The sequence below is a fragment of the Gopherus flavomarginatus genome, chromosome 24 (genome assembly GCF_025201925.1).
Source record: "Gopherus flavomarginatus isolate rGopFla2 chromosome 24, rGopFla2.mat.asm, whole genome shotgun sequence".
NCBI classification, from domain to species: domain Eukaryota; kingdom Metazoa; phylum Chordata; order Testudines; family Testudinidae; genus Gopherus; species Gopherus flavomarginatus.
This window is the reverse complement of record NC_066640.1, coordinates 7979740-7994085: the sequence shown is the minus strand read 5'-3', so window position 1 is coordinate 7994085 and position 14346 is coordinate 7979740. Positions and strand designations below refer to the sequence as shown.

At 44.8% G+C, this 14346-nt stretch overlaps 1 protein-coding gene across 1 annotated transcript in view; it reads right to left on the bottom strand.

Annotated features, from left to right (window-relative positions):
* The window catches only part of PIAS4 (protein inhibitor of activated STAT 4), a 36912-nt gene extending 23760 nt beyond the window's left edge, over positions 1 to 13152 (bottom strand). Inside the window, exons 1-3 of the mRNA XM_050934263.1 lie at positions 13083 to 13152; positions 8291 to 8720; positions 202 to 286 (exon numbers count right to left, since the gene is read on the bottom strand). Of these exons, the coding sequence (XP_050790220.1) occupies positions 202 to 286; positions 8291 to 8720; positions 13083 to 13109 (542 nt within the window). The 5' untranslated portion in view covers positions 13110 to 13152. The remainder of the gene's footprint in view (positions 1 to 201; positions 287 to 8290; positions 8721 to 13082) is intronic.
* Between the last annotated feature and the right edge of the window lie 1194 nt (positions 13153 to 14346).

Sequence of the window (14346 nt, the reverse complement as noted above, 5' to 3'; positions counted from 1 at the left end):
CCAGAAGGAAAGCCTACAGAGACCAAGACAGATTGGACAGTGCCAAAAATGATTATGTGCCTCATGTTGGGGAAAACCTGTCTGCTGGTGTTCTCAAGTGAGCAGTGTTACCAGGCAGAGAAGAGAGACCCAATATGGAAGGAAGACTGTCAGGGAAGTTATGCATTTAACAGTGTTTTAACAATACACAGCACAGAGTACCTGGAATTTCTGATCAGCTCCACTTGTCTTGGCGTCAGTGCAAAAATGCACGGACTCTCCTGAAGCTTCTCGTTATTCTGTGGGACTGAAGAGAAGGAGAAGAGAGAGAGGAGACTTTACACTCCAATGTACATCCAAGTGCTACTGAAATGAGTAGTGTCCTATCCCTCATTTCACTTTCTGTTTAGCAATACACTCATCATTTGTTTCTTTGAATTGGCATTGGAGAAGTCGTCGTCTGCTGGGATTAGAGGATGCTCCTATAAAGCCAAAGAGATGCATGAATAGTCCAAAAAAAAAAAAAAAAAAAAACCAAAAACAAAAAAAGGGCACCTTGTCATGGCGGCATAATGAAAGGAGAGATTTGTGAGACAAATGTCTTTGCATCATTGATCAAAATGCACTGCTCACTCCTTGCCTGCCTGTTTTGTTACCAGGGTTAACATGCTGTGGAATTTGTCCCACCCATTTTATAATGTGTTCCTTCAACTTCCCAATCAGGCAACAGGTGTACACTTCAAAACAAGAGCACACTATGAGTGGAATCACAGCATGAAGACAGAACTCAGGGTGGGAGGGGGAAATGTAAGGATGTGTCAATGCATAACATGAAAGTATTTATAGATGGGACCATTAGACTGGCTGTGGAAAAGGAAAAAAAGCAATCTAACATCAACATCAGGTGATAAGATAGCATCAGAAGGCTGGCCCCAAAGGGCAGAGAAAAGAGGTGTCAATAAATGCATTAAGTTAATGGTACAGTTTTAGGTATGGTAATATAATGATCTGTAGACAGACAAGGAGATACTGTTAGCCACAACCCAGAGTGGACAAAAACTGAAGTAAAAAAAAAAAAGGTCAGTTTAATTTTAATTAAAAAATCCAAATAAAATACATTTTTCTTTTTTAAAACAAGCTTAATTAAAATAGAAATTATGACAACTATGTTAAGGCCTAACCTTACTCTAAGGAATTAAGATATCTCGCACTGCACAACATTCAAGCAGTACATGTTTGTGGATGAAGTTTTAAAGAAAGCCAAACCACTGCACTGGAGGAAGTCAGTTTAAAGCCAGAAGGGACCACCAGATCAGTTGGTTGACCCTCTGTATATTATGCACCACATCATGGGGGGCCTGAAGGGGGAAGGGGATATTCCTCCTATCCCCAGTTGCTGACCAATTTAGAGGCAGCAAATCTTATTGGCCAAGCACTCATTACCTAAAGTGCTAACCAGCAGTGGCCTCTTCTGCAGGTACAGCAAGAATATTTTCTTCAATTCAGTTTATTAGACTAGATCAGTTCAAAGACTAGTTCATTCAAATTTGGAAAAAGGATTGGGAGTTGAAAACGCAGGAAAGCTAGTTTACCTCTTTTGATCTATGAATAAAAACTAGATATGAGGATGAGATCTACTAGTTCTAAAATCTTGAACGACATGGTGACCAGAGACCAACTCACCAACTGCAAACAATACTTCCTTTAATAAATTAGTTTTAAATGCAAATAATTAAACAAAACAAATTTTAAAAAGTTGCCTTAGTGCATTTTCAGTTGAATTCCAATTTCCATGCAAATGCAGCTTGACACAAATCACAAGTAAAAATGAATCTAGTAAATAAATATTTTTCACCATTTTCTAATGCAATAAAAAGTCAATTACAAATCTGAATAAATGTATATGAAGTTCACACAATTGCTTAAATGTGTACAGGGCACCCTGCTGGCTAGCAAAAAGTTTCCAAATTACAACAGTGAGAATTAACCTCTTCAGAAATTAAATAAAAAGTACAAATACAAAACAATTAAAATCCATGAGTCAAATCAAGATTTCCTGCTTGGTGATTTAAATTACTTATATTAAAAAAAAATCCACTGTGCAAGAATCCCTCTTCTTTTCCAAAGCAGCCACCTTTTCCAAAAGCAATGCCTGTACCCCAATTGAGAGTACAAACCTCAGCATCAGCAGCAAAGCCATGACCCAAGCAGTTTCCACCCATTTATCCCATCATCACTGTAGGATTAGGTTTTCATGTGAGGTTAGGATCATCTCTCTTCATCAAAGTATCTCCCAGCAGCAAGATATCTAGCATACCATCTACCTCAAAAATGCATAAAAGGCCCACTTCTACAACATGCCAAATGGCTTCTGACAGGCACCATGGGTGAGGTGTCACTCCAAGATTACCTCTTTCCCTTGTCACTCAAATGTAATTGGGCTACTAGTCCTGCTAGAGGCTGGGGAAGAAAACAAGTATGACTGTTAGGCAACATAGCAGTGCTCTCCTCAGACCACAAATCAGAGACTGAAGCAACAGCAGCCCTAGTCAATATGACTGTGCAACTTGCTCCATAGGAAAAGCAATATCAGTCAAAGCAAAACCCTCCCTTTCAAGGGCAGCTCACTAGCTGCAGAAGGAAAGAGGAAAGGAAACAGAATTAAGAGACCTGAGCCACCTGGGTCCCTTTGATCTTTCTTTATTCCTCTCCATGAAGGAGCTGGGCAACTCAGCTTTCCTGGCAAAGAGTTAGGCTCCTCTCAACCACAGCCAGTCAATATCTCTACTGGGTGAACCAGAGGAGGCTGCTAGAGACTGATATGAGTAAAGAACTCTTAGCTATTCCTGATCCAAAAGAAGCTAGGAAGAAAAGCATCTACTCCAGTATTTCACCAACCGTGGCCAGTACCAGATACTTCAGAGGAAGGTGTGTGTGTATGGGTGTGTGTGTCGGGGAAGGGCGAAGGGGGAGTGGGGAAAACCATTCAGTAAGTTATGGGATAATCTGTCCCAAGGGAGAATTCTAACCGGATCTCGACTAGAGATTGGTTTATGACCTGAAGCATGAGACTGTAGTGCCTTTCAAAAGCTCACCGTAAGTATTAAACAACTCGGATGAATTCCAGAGTCTTTTTGCTATGGCACAACCAAGTACAACCTTGGCCAACAGAAAAAAAACCATGTAAAACTATTCAATACTTTTGAGTTGGGCACTTTTAATCAAAAATGAGTTTCAGCCAAAAGCCTTTTCTGAAAGTGAACTAAGTTAAGCTTTTCTGATCTGTGTGGCTTTTGTGACTTGCTGGGATGAATTTCTGTTAAAACCCCAGGATAGCAAGATATAAAGAAGTCAATTAATTATGAAGTTTGAGCTAGATCAGCAAATCTCAGACTAAGACATACAATCTCTAATACTCACAAGTACTTGGCATAGCCTTTTAGAATTTTAGTCCAATTATAATGGATTCTTATTCTGAGAAGCCAACCCACAAGCCAGTTTGAGAACAGCTGAGCATGATCACTTAATGTTAGTAGGATTGTTAGTTTAGGATTTCCCTACACCAAGCTGTATGTTGCATCAGTGCATCATATTTAATAGCCTGGGAGCCTATTACCTTAGTCACCACCTCTCCTTCTGAGACATATTACCATAGTTGTGGTCAGCGGAGGCAATGCTAGATTCTCTCCCTTGATATACAAGAGAAGGGGCTGGTGGCATGGGATTCTTTGTAAAAGCTCCAGAGCTCTGAAGTGTCCTTCCACCCCACAATCCAAAGTAGCCCAGATTTGATGCCTTTCACAGTACAGTGCAGTGCCCATTCATTTCCACGACCTTTGAAAACACATATTGACTAATGTAAGGGGATGGTAGTGGAGTTCATACTGGGACTTGGGTGAGAGCCCATTAGTTTGTTTTTATAATTTTAAATAACTGACAGCGTTCTCAGGGAATATGGATGGGTGCTTTTTATTCTAACTCCAAATGAATCAATCACCCAATTTGTTCACCTCGGAGAACTAGCCCAGAGAGAGAACTGAACCAATGGCTTGCAAATATGCTCTTGGGAGGATTTCTCAGAGGATGTCAAATGCAGGGATGTGTGTTTTGCAATCAAGAGAATACAGTTGCCTCAGCCACCACAGATACCTGCAATTAGACACCAGTGGCTGGCCTGCGCCAGCTGACTCAGGCTCCCAGAGTTATGGCTAAGTGGTTTGTTAAATTTCAGGCTCGGGCTGGAGTCAGAACTCACAGCGATAGAGTTCAGGCTCCATTCTGAGCTTGAACATCTATACTGCAATTAAACAGCCCGTTAGACTGAGCCACGCCAGCCTGAGCCGCGGGTTTTTAATTGCAGTGTAGACATACCCCAAGACAGACTGAATATACACAGGAACTGAGCATGATCTTCAACAGGGCAGGAAATAATACTGTCTATTTTATTACTCAAGGCTAGATAAAAAGCAGTATACAAATTGCCAAGTAGATACCATCAAAGGGTATCAAACTGAGATACAGTTTACTCTGACAGTGGCTGAAACACACAGATTATGTAGCCCTCTGTTCCCACAATGACACCAGCAGATCCTCCTCAGGCACTGCCTCCAAGCAAAGACCTCAGCACTCTGCATCCACAGTAAACATGCAGGCTGTCACACTCTCTCTCGCTTCAGGAGAACCAACCAAAATTCCCTACCACACCACATTTCACTATTACCAAACCATGTTCATCTCTGATAAAAACCAAGGCATTCACTGAAAGCCACAGTATGGCTAAGGAAATCTACAAAAACATCCTGTCAGCAAATACTAGGTTTTAGGCCTTGTCTACACACAAAAGCTGTACCGATTTAACTAAACCAGCACAACTACCTTGCGTGGACAATCTTAAACCAATTTAGAAGTGTCCACACAAGGAAGTTGTGATGATTTAATTCAATCCATTACTAAACTGAATTGGTATAACGTGTGTGTTTAAGTAGTTACCAAATATGGAATGTTACCTGGTTCACAAAACACTTCAAGTCTCCTTGCCCTAACACCTGAAGCTGTATCTTTGTCTGCAGGCATAGTAATCTGACACTCTCCTGCAGAGAAAAGCATGTCTGCCTAGAGACACAAGGTGAGTGATGTAATAACTTCTGTTCACGAGAAAGAAGCTTTCGAGCTTACACAGAGCTCTTCTTCAGGTGAAAAGAGCTCTGTGTAAGCTTAAAAGCTTGTCTCGCTAACCAACAGAAGTTGGCCCACTAAAAGACAATACTTCACCCACCTTGTCTCTCTAATACCCTGGGATCCAAACAGCTACCCCACTGCATATAACAATTGTAGAGATCATTGGCTGGGATGATTTAGTTGGGAACTGGTCCTGCTTTGAGCAGGGGGTTGGACTAGATGACCTCCTGAGGTCCCTTCTAATCCTCCTATTCTAAGTTAAATATAGCCCACCTTTTGATCTCAATGTGATCATTTCAAGGAGACTTGTTTCTCAGCACATATTAGCTTCTGATTAACAAAGATCCTTCTATTTAAAAAAAAAAAAATCAGGGAAATGCACAAAAGTTTCAATTCCCTGGTTTCCTTCATCACACTACATATGCTTAAAATGTCTTCTGTAGCAGGACATTTACCCAGGGCACATTATGATGTCCACGTGAAATGGGTCTCTGATCTCAGATATTTCTATGGCATACCACCAGTAGCATTTGAATTTTCTACAGAATAGGTCTCAGGATTAGTCTGTACACAGAAGTTGCACTGCTTTAACAAAAGATGTAAAGATAAGAAGATACAGTAAACCAAAGCAACTGATAAGCCTTTATTCTTTTTCCATCTCATTAAGTAGAACTCCATAGATATAGACCTTTACTTTGGTATTCTTAACTTAATATTCTTGGAGCTAAATTGTCAACGTCAGTTTCCAAAACACAAACTATTAGTGTGTATTTGTAAGCACACTGATAAGCATTTTTCTTGGGTTAGGATAACCGGAATCTTACTGAGCCAAGTACAAAAGTTAGTCACGCAGATATCTATCACCTCTGCTAATGTTAATGCTAGGAGAGCAAGAGTCCAGAACCGGATCTCAGTAGCAATGCCTACTAGTCTCATTTCTAGTTACCAAAATGAACGAGTACATCAAAGACATTCTGCCATGCTGAAGCAGCCAGGGAATCATACACTGGGCTTGCTCCCCACTAATGATACCCAGCAATTGTACTCCCCACTACCACCAATGCTGGACCTGCAGAGCTGGAAAGATGAAGTAGAACTATAAATCTATATTTCAGTGTGGATTCGGAGTGATAAATCAGGTTTAAAAAGAGCATCTGTTCCACACTAGCTGCCCTATAGCAAGTCCCACAGATGAAGTACAAATTACAAAAGAGAAAATTGGTCAAACATGCCCAGGGAACAAGAGACCTTCTGGAGGTTGTAGTTTTCATATGGAGTCGGATGCCAATCTAGCCAAACCAAAGATCTGGTCTGACGCAGAACATCTATGTATTGTTAAACCTCAGTGTTCTCTGGTAATCAGGCTAAATATATTTCTCCTCAACTCTAGATGCTTCCACTCCTTCTCAGAGCTATAAATAGGAGATGGGGTTGTAGCAGGAAAAAAAAAAAAATCACTTTTCTCCCCCTTCGAAATATGAAATTACATTTCATTTGTTTCTCCAGTGGACTGGCACACAGTGTTCAAGACTGAATTAGCCAATTTCTAAAACTCTGTTTAAGTCATCACAGCCTTAACGTCTATACTGCCTTCTTATGCAGACAAATCACATATATCTGAAGCCTGTATAATATAGTCATAGTTCTCTTTTTACACTGGTAAGTAGTCCAGAAGCTAAGAAATATGGAAAATAAGAGTAAACAGGGAAACTCCACAAGGAGTAATAAACATATGGAATAAGTTAAGAGGGAAGGCAACTGAAACAGAGGATATAAATAACCTCAAGGGATACCCAGCCTAGTTTGTGAAGGCGGAAGGGAGTGAAGGGTTAGGATGAAAAAAGCAGGAAGATGGGATTAAGAAATTATGAAAGTGCAGGCACATAGGGCCAGATGGCTGTTTCCTGTTCCTAAAATTTATGTTCTCTTGAATTAAAGAGGACAGTTTAAGTATTATCTGATTTGTGTTCTGGCAGGTTTCTCAGAACCACGTAACATGGTTAAATAAAGCACCTTTTATGTCCACATTAGAGCAACAAATCCACACTTCTGCCTAGTGAGGCTATTCAGCAATGGCTGCTTCTCACATGCCTTCAAATTTCCAGTTCATGTTGAGACACTGCAGCAGTTCATCTAGCTGAATCTTGGTAAGATATCATTACCATCATTTATCAACACTGCTTTCATCTCTCTGCACATTAGGATCAAGCCTTTCCAGCAACAGGAGATCCTCAAATTCCATCTTTATTTTGCTCACAACAAGGTCCATTTTGTAATGAGGCCTGAGGCAACCACGTTTACTTTATGGGCCGTTGAAGATGGGCGTAGTTTGATGGGTCACAAAGCAGAGGGAGCCACAACCATAGCAAAAAGGCCCATTATGCCTCTGTCACACACAAAAAACACATTACAGCCAGTTACGGCAATGCTCGTCACTACCTCGAACCATAACAACGCTAACCCAGACTCTGGTTATCATGGCTCCAAAGTGGAAGGAGCTGCTTCTTTCATCTTCCAAGCTCCTCTAGCTGCTCTTCAAAACACAAGATATGGTGCATAAAGAACTGCATGACAGGTTTATAAACGTAAGACGACGTGTGTGTGTGTGTGTGTGTGTGTGTGTGTATTACAATAAGTCATCTTTATTTGTGGGAAGCTTTAAGTCTGCCATGATAAAGTATAGAACTAACTAGTATCAGCATAGAAAGGGCAACTGTTCCAGTTTAGCATAGTTGTGACAATGACGGAGAAAACAGCTGCTTCCCTAATATACTGCTACATTAGCTGGAGCAAGAGCAGATTATGATTCAGTACACAAGGATGCAATATGTTAAAAAGGCAGTAAAGGATACAAAAGCCACAGCAAAACAGGACCGGCTTTCAAGTCACCTTGATAAGTGACTGCCGCTCCTGCTTTAAGAAAGGTTAAAAAAAGCAACAAAAATTAATCTAGGAATATTCTGAATAGACACCAACTAAAAGAGAACCCATTGGTTCTCTCTCTCTCTCTCATGTGGCCTCACTGCTCACCAAAAATGCTGCCATCATTTCAAAATTTGCATGCTTTTTCACCATCCTTTCCAAGACAGAGTTCTGGGCGTTAGCATTGTATTTGCATATGAGAGAGACTCACCTAGCTCTGTTGGCTTCAGCAGTTCATCCAAGGTGGTATAGAAGGGAAGTTTCACCAGCCGAACTTCAGGCTTTACAACTTTGGGTGGTAATCTCCCCAGTCCGTTAAGGTATTTCCCATAGAGTGCAGGATAGTCAATGTTAGGCGTGGAAAGAGAAGTCCTAGCAACAGTGTTCCCACGGTCATAGGAAGAATGTATGGAGAGCGCCTCTGGAGGTCGGTGCTGCTGTGGCTGCCCCGGTTCAGAGTTCTTCTTGGCATAGCGAGTCTCATAGAGCTCTTTAATTTTCTTGAAAACTTCAGGGCTACAATCAAACTGGACCAGCTGCAACGCTCTAGTGACCAGCTCGTGTTTAAGTCCACTCTTACTCCGGCCAACAAAACCCAGTAACATCTGAAGATCTGAGACTCTGAAACTCATCACCATGTTCTAGGAAATAAATATAAAAAAAGTAAAAGATTCTTGGCGCTATAAATAGATCAAGTGACAATTCTCTCCAAAGCCTGTACCCTGGAACTCAAAAGATTAAAATTCACTTGCAAGAGTGACACCAAGCCTTCTATTTAAATCACCTGGTTTTCAGCTGATTACTGTGTCATGCACAGACACTTGTTTGTGCAATGGGAATACACAGCAGACCTACTGAATATCATTCAGTATACACAGATACAAAGGCAGTGACACAAGTAGTCACTGAATTGCTGTATTTATCACAGATTTTTTTATAAAGTAATCTCATGGTAACAACTGGAAACAGTGTCAATCACAAGGATACTAAATATCTTGCATCAGGTTGTTGGAAAAGCAAGTGTATTTGGGGTTATTAACTACTTCAGCCCACACCTCAACTCCCTTCAATCAGCTCTCCTGTGAATAGGACCAGTGCCTGCTTCTGTTACTGCTCTGAGTGAGCACCATGAAACTACCAATTTCAAGGCTGATCCTAAGGTTTTGAACAACGCTGAAACTGACCAGTCTTGTCAACTTCGCTCTCTTCTGCCTGGGGAAGCTCAGAGGGAACTGGAGCTGTCTGTAGACTCAAAGACAACACAGGATTGATCTATGCTTGGAAGTGTCTTCATAAGGATAAGAGCCAGAAAATATTAATTAAAATTAATGCTCACATTCTGTACAGATTGATTGTTAAGGCCCTTCTTCATTGCCAAAAAAGTTTCACATACACCCAGGGTGAAGAAAGTGTTTTTTGAGCCCTGAAAATATGTTTGAATATTTGCATTTATTCTGGCAGCTTGCTCACTGGTTTGTAAAAAATTCAGGAGAAATTTTCCAGAAAACACTCCTACATGTCCAGGTGCATGGGATGGAAACAACACCCATTAGGTGTTTTCCATATTTATTTTCTGATAATATGGAACAGACATACAGAAATCAGATTAATTACCAAAATAGGTTGAAAATAATGTTCTTGCTGTTCATTGAAAAAATTGACAGGCCAACTTTTAAAGGAAAATGGCAACTGATTTAAATCCAGAAATATTCATTAATAGTATTTGTGGGGCGTGAAATTAAGGTCACATCTACACTATGGGACTATAGCAGCCTAGCTACGGCACTCGACCTCTGCCGGCATAACCCTATAATATAGGCACGGAATACAATGACAGAAAGGATTTTTTGGTCACTGCAGGAACACAATATTCCCGACCGATGGTAGCTACGATGATGGAAGCATTTTTCCCTTGACTTAGCTGGGTCTACACTGGAGGTTAGGTGGGCATAAGTATGGTGTTCATGGGTGTTGATTTTTCACCTGAGTGCTACAGATATGTCAACCTAAATTTTAAGTGTAGACCAGGCCACAGAAAGAATTAACTTCTCACATTTTATTCTTCTCCTTTCCTGTGAAATTCACTTGGACTTTCTATTTCACTGACGCTGTTCTATAATGCATCCCAAATGCATCTGGGTGCAAGGAGACATTTAGTAGTGTGATGTGTTCTGGAATCTCTTCAATGAGAAAAAGAAGGGGGTGGGGTGAGAATAGAGCTTTGACAAACCAAGGAAAAAATGTTCAGTGATTAGGGAATCAATCTAGGACTTGGGAGACCCAGATTCGATTCCCTACTCCACCATGTGCTCTGGTGTGAACCTGAGCAAGTCATTCAGTTTCTGTGCATCACTTATCCATTTGTAAAATGAGGGTAATGGAACTTGCCCATACCTCACAGGGGCACTGTGAGAATAAATACATTACTGACCACATGGTGCCTAGATACTACAGCAAAAGTGGCTGCATAAGCACCCTAGACAAGAAAGTTATCCCTGTACTCATTGTTGCCAATTTCCTGTTCTCTGGGTGTATTAGGTATATAAACCAGCGCTTAACTCAATTGCTTTTTGCAGTTTACGTTTACCCAGATTTCAGGTCTAGTGATGTTATCAGATTTAAACAATAAAAAGCAAAACAGGCTATTTTGGCACAGAGAAATAGATGTCTAGAACCTCACGCCTCTAACTCAGAGTGAGCAGTATGAATATGCAGTTCTCATTAGCCAGTGAGATTATTCATTTTAAAATGAATATAGATGTAGGCTTTAGGCAGCAACAAAAGACAGGAAATTGTGTGTTCAAGGAGCATGGAAGATAATGAACTCTCACTACAGCCAGGCAACAGATAACAGAAGTCTTCAAGATGCTTCCTTTCAGAAGAGTGGTGGGCTTCTGCCCACAAAAAGCAATGAGGAAGGCCTAACACAGGGAGAAGGGGTCAGCCATTGTTATGCCTATGTTTAAAAAACAGGGTTCTCTACATTTTACTTCTGTCCTACATCAGCCAGTTCTAGGATTCACAGCATTCACTGGGCCTGCCCTGTCATTCTATTACTTAATGCCTAATCCTGCCAGAGGCTGAGCCCCGTCAACCATCATTGAAGTCATTAAGAGGTATTCTGCATCTGTCAAGAATGGGAACTTTACCATGAAAGCCCTGTTGTGTGCATGAGAGATTACAGTTCTGCTTCACAGACAGTACACCTGTGATTCCACTCATTGGCAGGCAAGAACTGAAGAGCCCCACTCATGCAGAGAGCAGTATCACATAGCAGAACTGGACTCAATAAAGAGAGGCTTGGAATCTGCACTGCAAGTCTTCCTCTCCCTAAAGGGGCTTGTTATGCACAAGATGTTTTGTAAGTCTAATACAACTTCACATATTTTTAAAAAACAGCATGTCACTAAACAACGTTCAAATACATCAGACATCACAGAATCCTCTAGTCTATGCAGATTTATAGACATATCAAGATTTTCTCCAGAACATTTAAAGCATTTGATGCCATTCATTATCCACCTCCATATTCACTTTGCTGAAAGCCTCTCCATACCTTCAATTTAGATCATAAAATAAGACATTTATACCGGGGGGGGGGTAAAGTTTGCAAACAATTGACCCACAGGAGACATTTGGACAGTTCATTCACCCCTCACTCCAAAACCATTTTCTAAAGTGTCAGTGGAAGAAACCTGCATGTCATCACTTCACACTCACACCCTCAACTGCACTTGCAAACTCTTCACTCTGAAGCCCAATGAGCTGAGATTGGAACAGGAAAGGCGGCAGCATGAGGGAGTCACAGAGGAAGGGGAAAATGAGAAGAGTAGAAGTGAGGATGGGAGAACTGCAGGAGGGATCTGAGGCAATGACTACATGGGGGAGGGAACAGGGAGATAAGATGAAGCAGCGGGTGCGGAGGGAAGCCAAGGTGTGCAGGGAGCAGCATGCCTGTTGAAATGATTTTTTCAAAACAGTTATAAAGGATGTGCTGAAACGGGGGAGTAAGCTGGGGATCTTCAGGTTCAGTGTTGGGGTGAGAAGAGGCTGAGACAGAAGTAGGTGGGGAATCTTAAGCATCAGTCGCAATGAGTGAAAGTAGGGGAAGCATAGGTGGTGGGCAATCTCAGAGGTCAATGGGGGTGACGAGAAGGCCCTGAGGGAATCTCAGGAATCAGCCTGGGGATAAGAAGGGACTAAGGCATTAGGCTGAGCGAAGTGGTCTCTGGAGTTGGCGGGGGCAGGAAGGCACTTATACTGGTGGGATTGTGGGGGGGGGGGGTAGGTCTCCAGACTGGCGGGGAAAGTGGTGACACCAGAGGGATGGGGGCTCTCTGGGGCCGTGAGAGGCAGGAAGGTGCTGACACAGGTGGGGTGGGGGAGGGTCTCAGGGTCAGGAAGGGGCTGATGCTGGGGTCCCCAGGCTCAGCTATAAAATGGCAGGATGGCACTGATGCCAGGGAGGGAGGATTAAGGAGACGCCTCCGGGGACGGTTACTGGGGGCGGGGGAAGGTACTGTCAGCAGGAGATGGGGGGTCTCCAGGGACAGGACGGCAGGGATGGGACTGCGATGGCGGGGGGGGGCCGCGTGTCTCCAGGATCCGGAGGGCGCTGAGGCGCGGAGGGGTAAGAGAGGAAGACGATCGGGACGGGACGGCGCTGACGGGGGAGGGGAGGCGCTCGGGAAGGGACGGCGCTGACGCCGAGGGATGGGAGGCGAGTGAGGGCTCAGACCGGCAGAGGCGGGGCTGCTCGGGGCCCAGGCTAGCGGGCGAGGGCCCTGGCGGGGGAGCGGCGGGGGGGCCGGGCCGGTCCCCGCGGGGGGCCGGCGGAGGAGGCAGGAGCCGGGGGCGGCTCCCGCAGGGAGGTTCCAGGGGCCCTCGCGGCCGGGGGGTAACGGGGGCGCCGCCCCCGGCCGCGTCGCTGCCGCCCCCAACCCCGCGCCCCCGCCGTGGCCCCACCCCTCGCGCCCCCCGCCGGCGGGCGGCCGCTCACTCACTTTCGCTTCCACCAGCTCCGCCGCCATCTTGGCTTCCAGCGTCCACCGGCGCGCCGGGAGCCGCCGCCGAGTCACGTGACCCTCAAGGTGGGGCGGCGCGAGGGAGGAGCGGGGAACCAATCAAATCGCGCTCCGCCCCCTCCCGCCGGCCGGCGCCGGCGCACTGCCGGCCGCTCGCGCCCCGCCTCTGACCCCGTTCCAGCCGCCTGCGGGCTCTTAAAGCGGCAGAGCCGCGAGGCAGGTGGGGCCCGGGCGGGGCGCTGCCAATCCCCGCTCTCCCGCGGCGGGGGCTGCCCCCCCCCCCAGCACAGGGCCGCCGCGTGCGGGTGGAGCCCGGGGCACGTAACGGGGTTTAGTTAATTAATCACTGAGCCGACACGGCGGCGTCACAATGCCCATTGATTGGCGTGCGGTGCAGCCGGCAGCGTCCAGCGCGGCGGCTGGTGTCCGGTCTGCTGAGGACCGGCTAACTCATCGCAGCTGGGGCGTGGGGGGGTGATGGAACCGCGATGGGGGCTCATTAATCACGCTGCATCTCATTAGCGCAATGCATCGGTTCGCTTGACTCCCTGGGCCCAGCTGGGTGTTGCCCAGGCGCGGTGGCCCTTGGACTCCAATGAGAATCCTGCTCAGGTGAGTAAGGGATGTAGGCAGGGGCGCTGAGAGCACGTGAACCAAACTGCAGACCCTGCATATGATGGAAACCGCTTCAAGCCAGGGGGTGCTGCTGCCGCCACCCCCTCAGCACCCCTAGTTCCAGCACCTGTGGGTGCAGGAGCAGGCCCATGTTTCGAATGATGGGCCAGATCTCTCTTCAGGGAGATTTCACCTGCTCCTATCAGGGGTTGGCGTTTGCCCCTTCCCATTGAAAAGGCTGGGGTCTAATCCCTCAAACATCGCAATTTCCTAGCGAGGCCAGAGTCGTTCTCAAGGAGCTCTTGTGTGTTCTCGCTGTGTTCCCAATGTCAGTTCCGGGGCAGAGTGGCTCCTTGGACCGCATGCTATAAGGCAGCGGTTCTCAAACTTTTGTACTGGTGACCCCTTTCACATAGTAAGCCTCTGCGTGCGACCCCTCCTTATAAATTAAAAACACATTTTTATATATTTAACTCCATTATAAATGCTGGAGGAAAAGTGGGGTTTGGGGTGGAGGTTTGATACCTCACAACCCTCAGTTTGAGAACCTCTGTACTAAGGAATCAGCCTGCCTGTGGAATCAGACTTGGGTAGACTAGTACAGTCCTGGAGCTGCCTTACTCAGTGG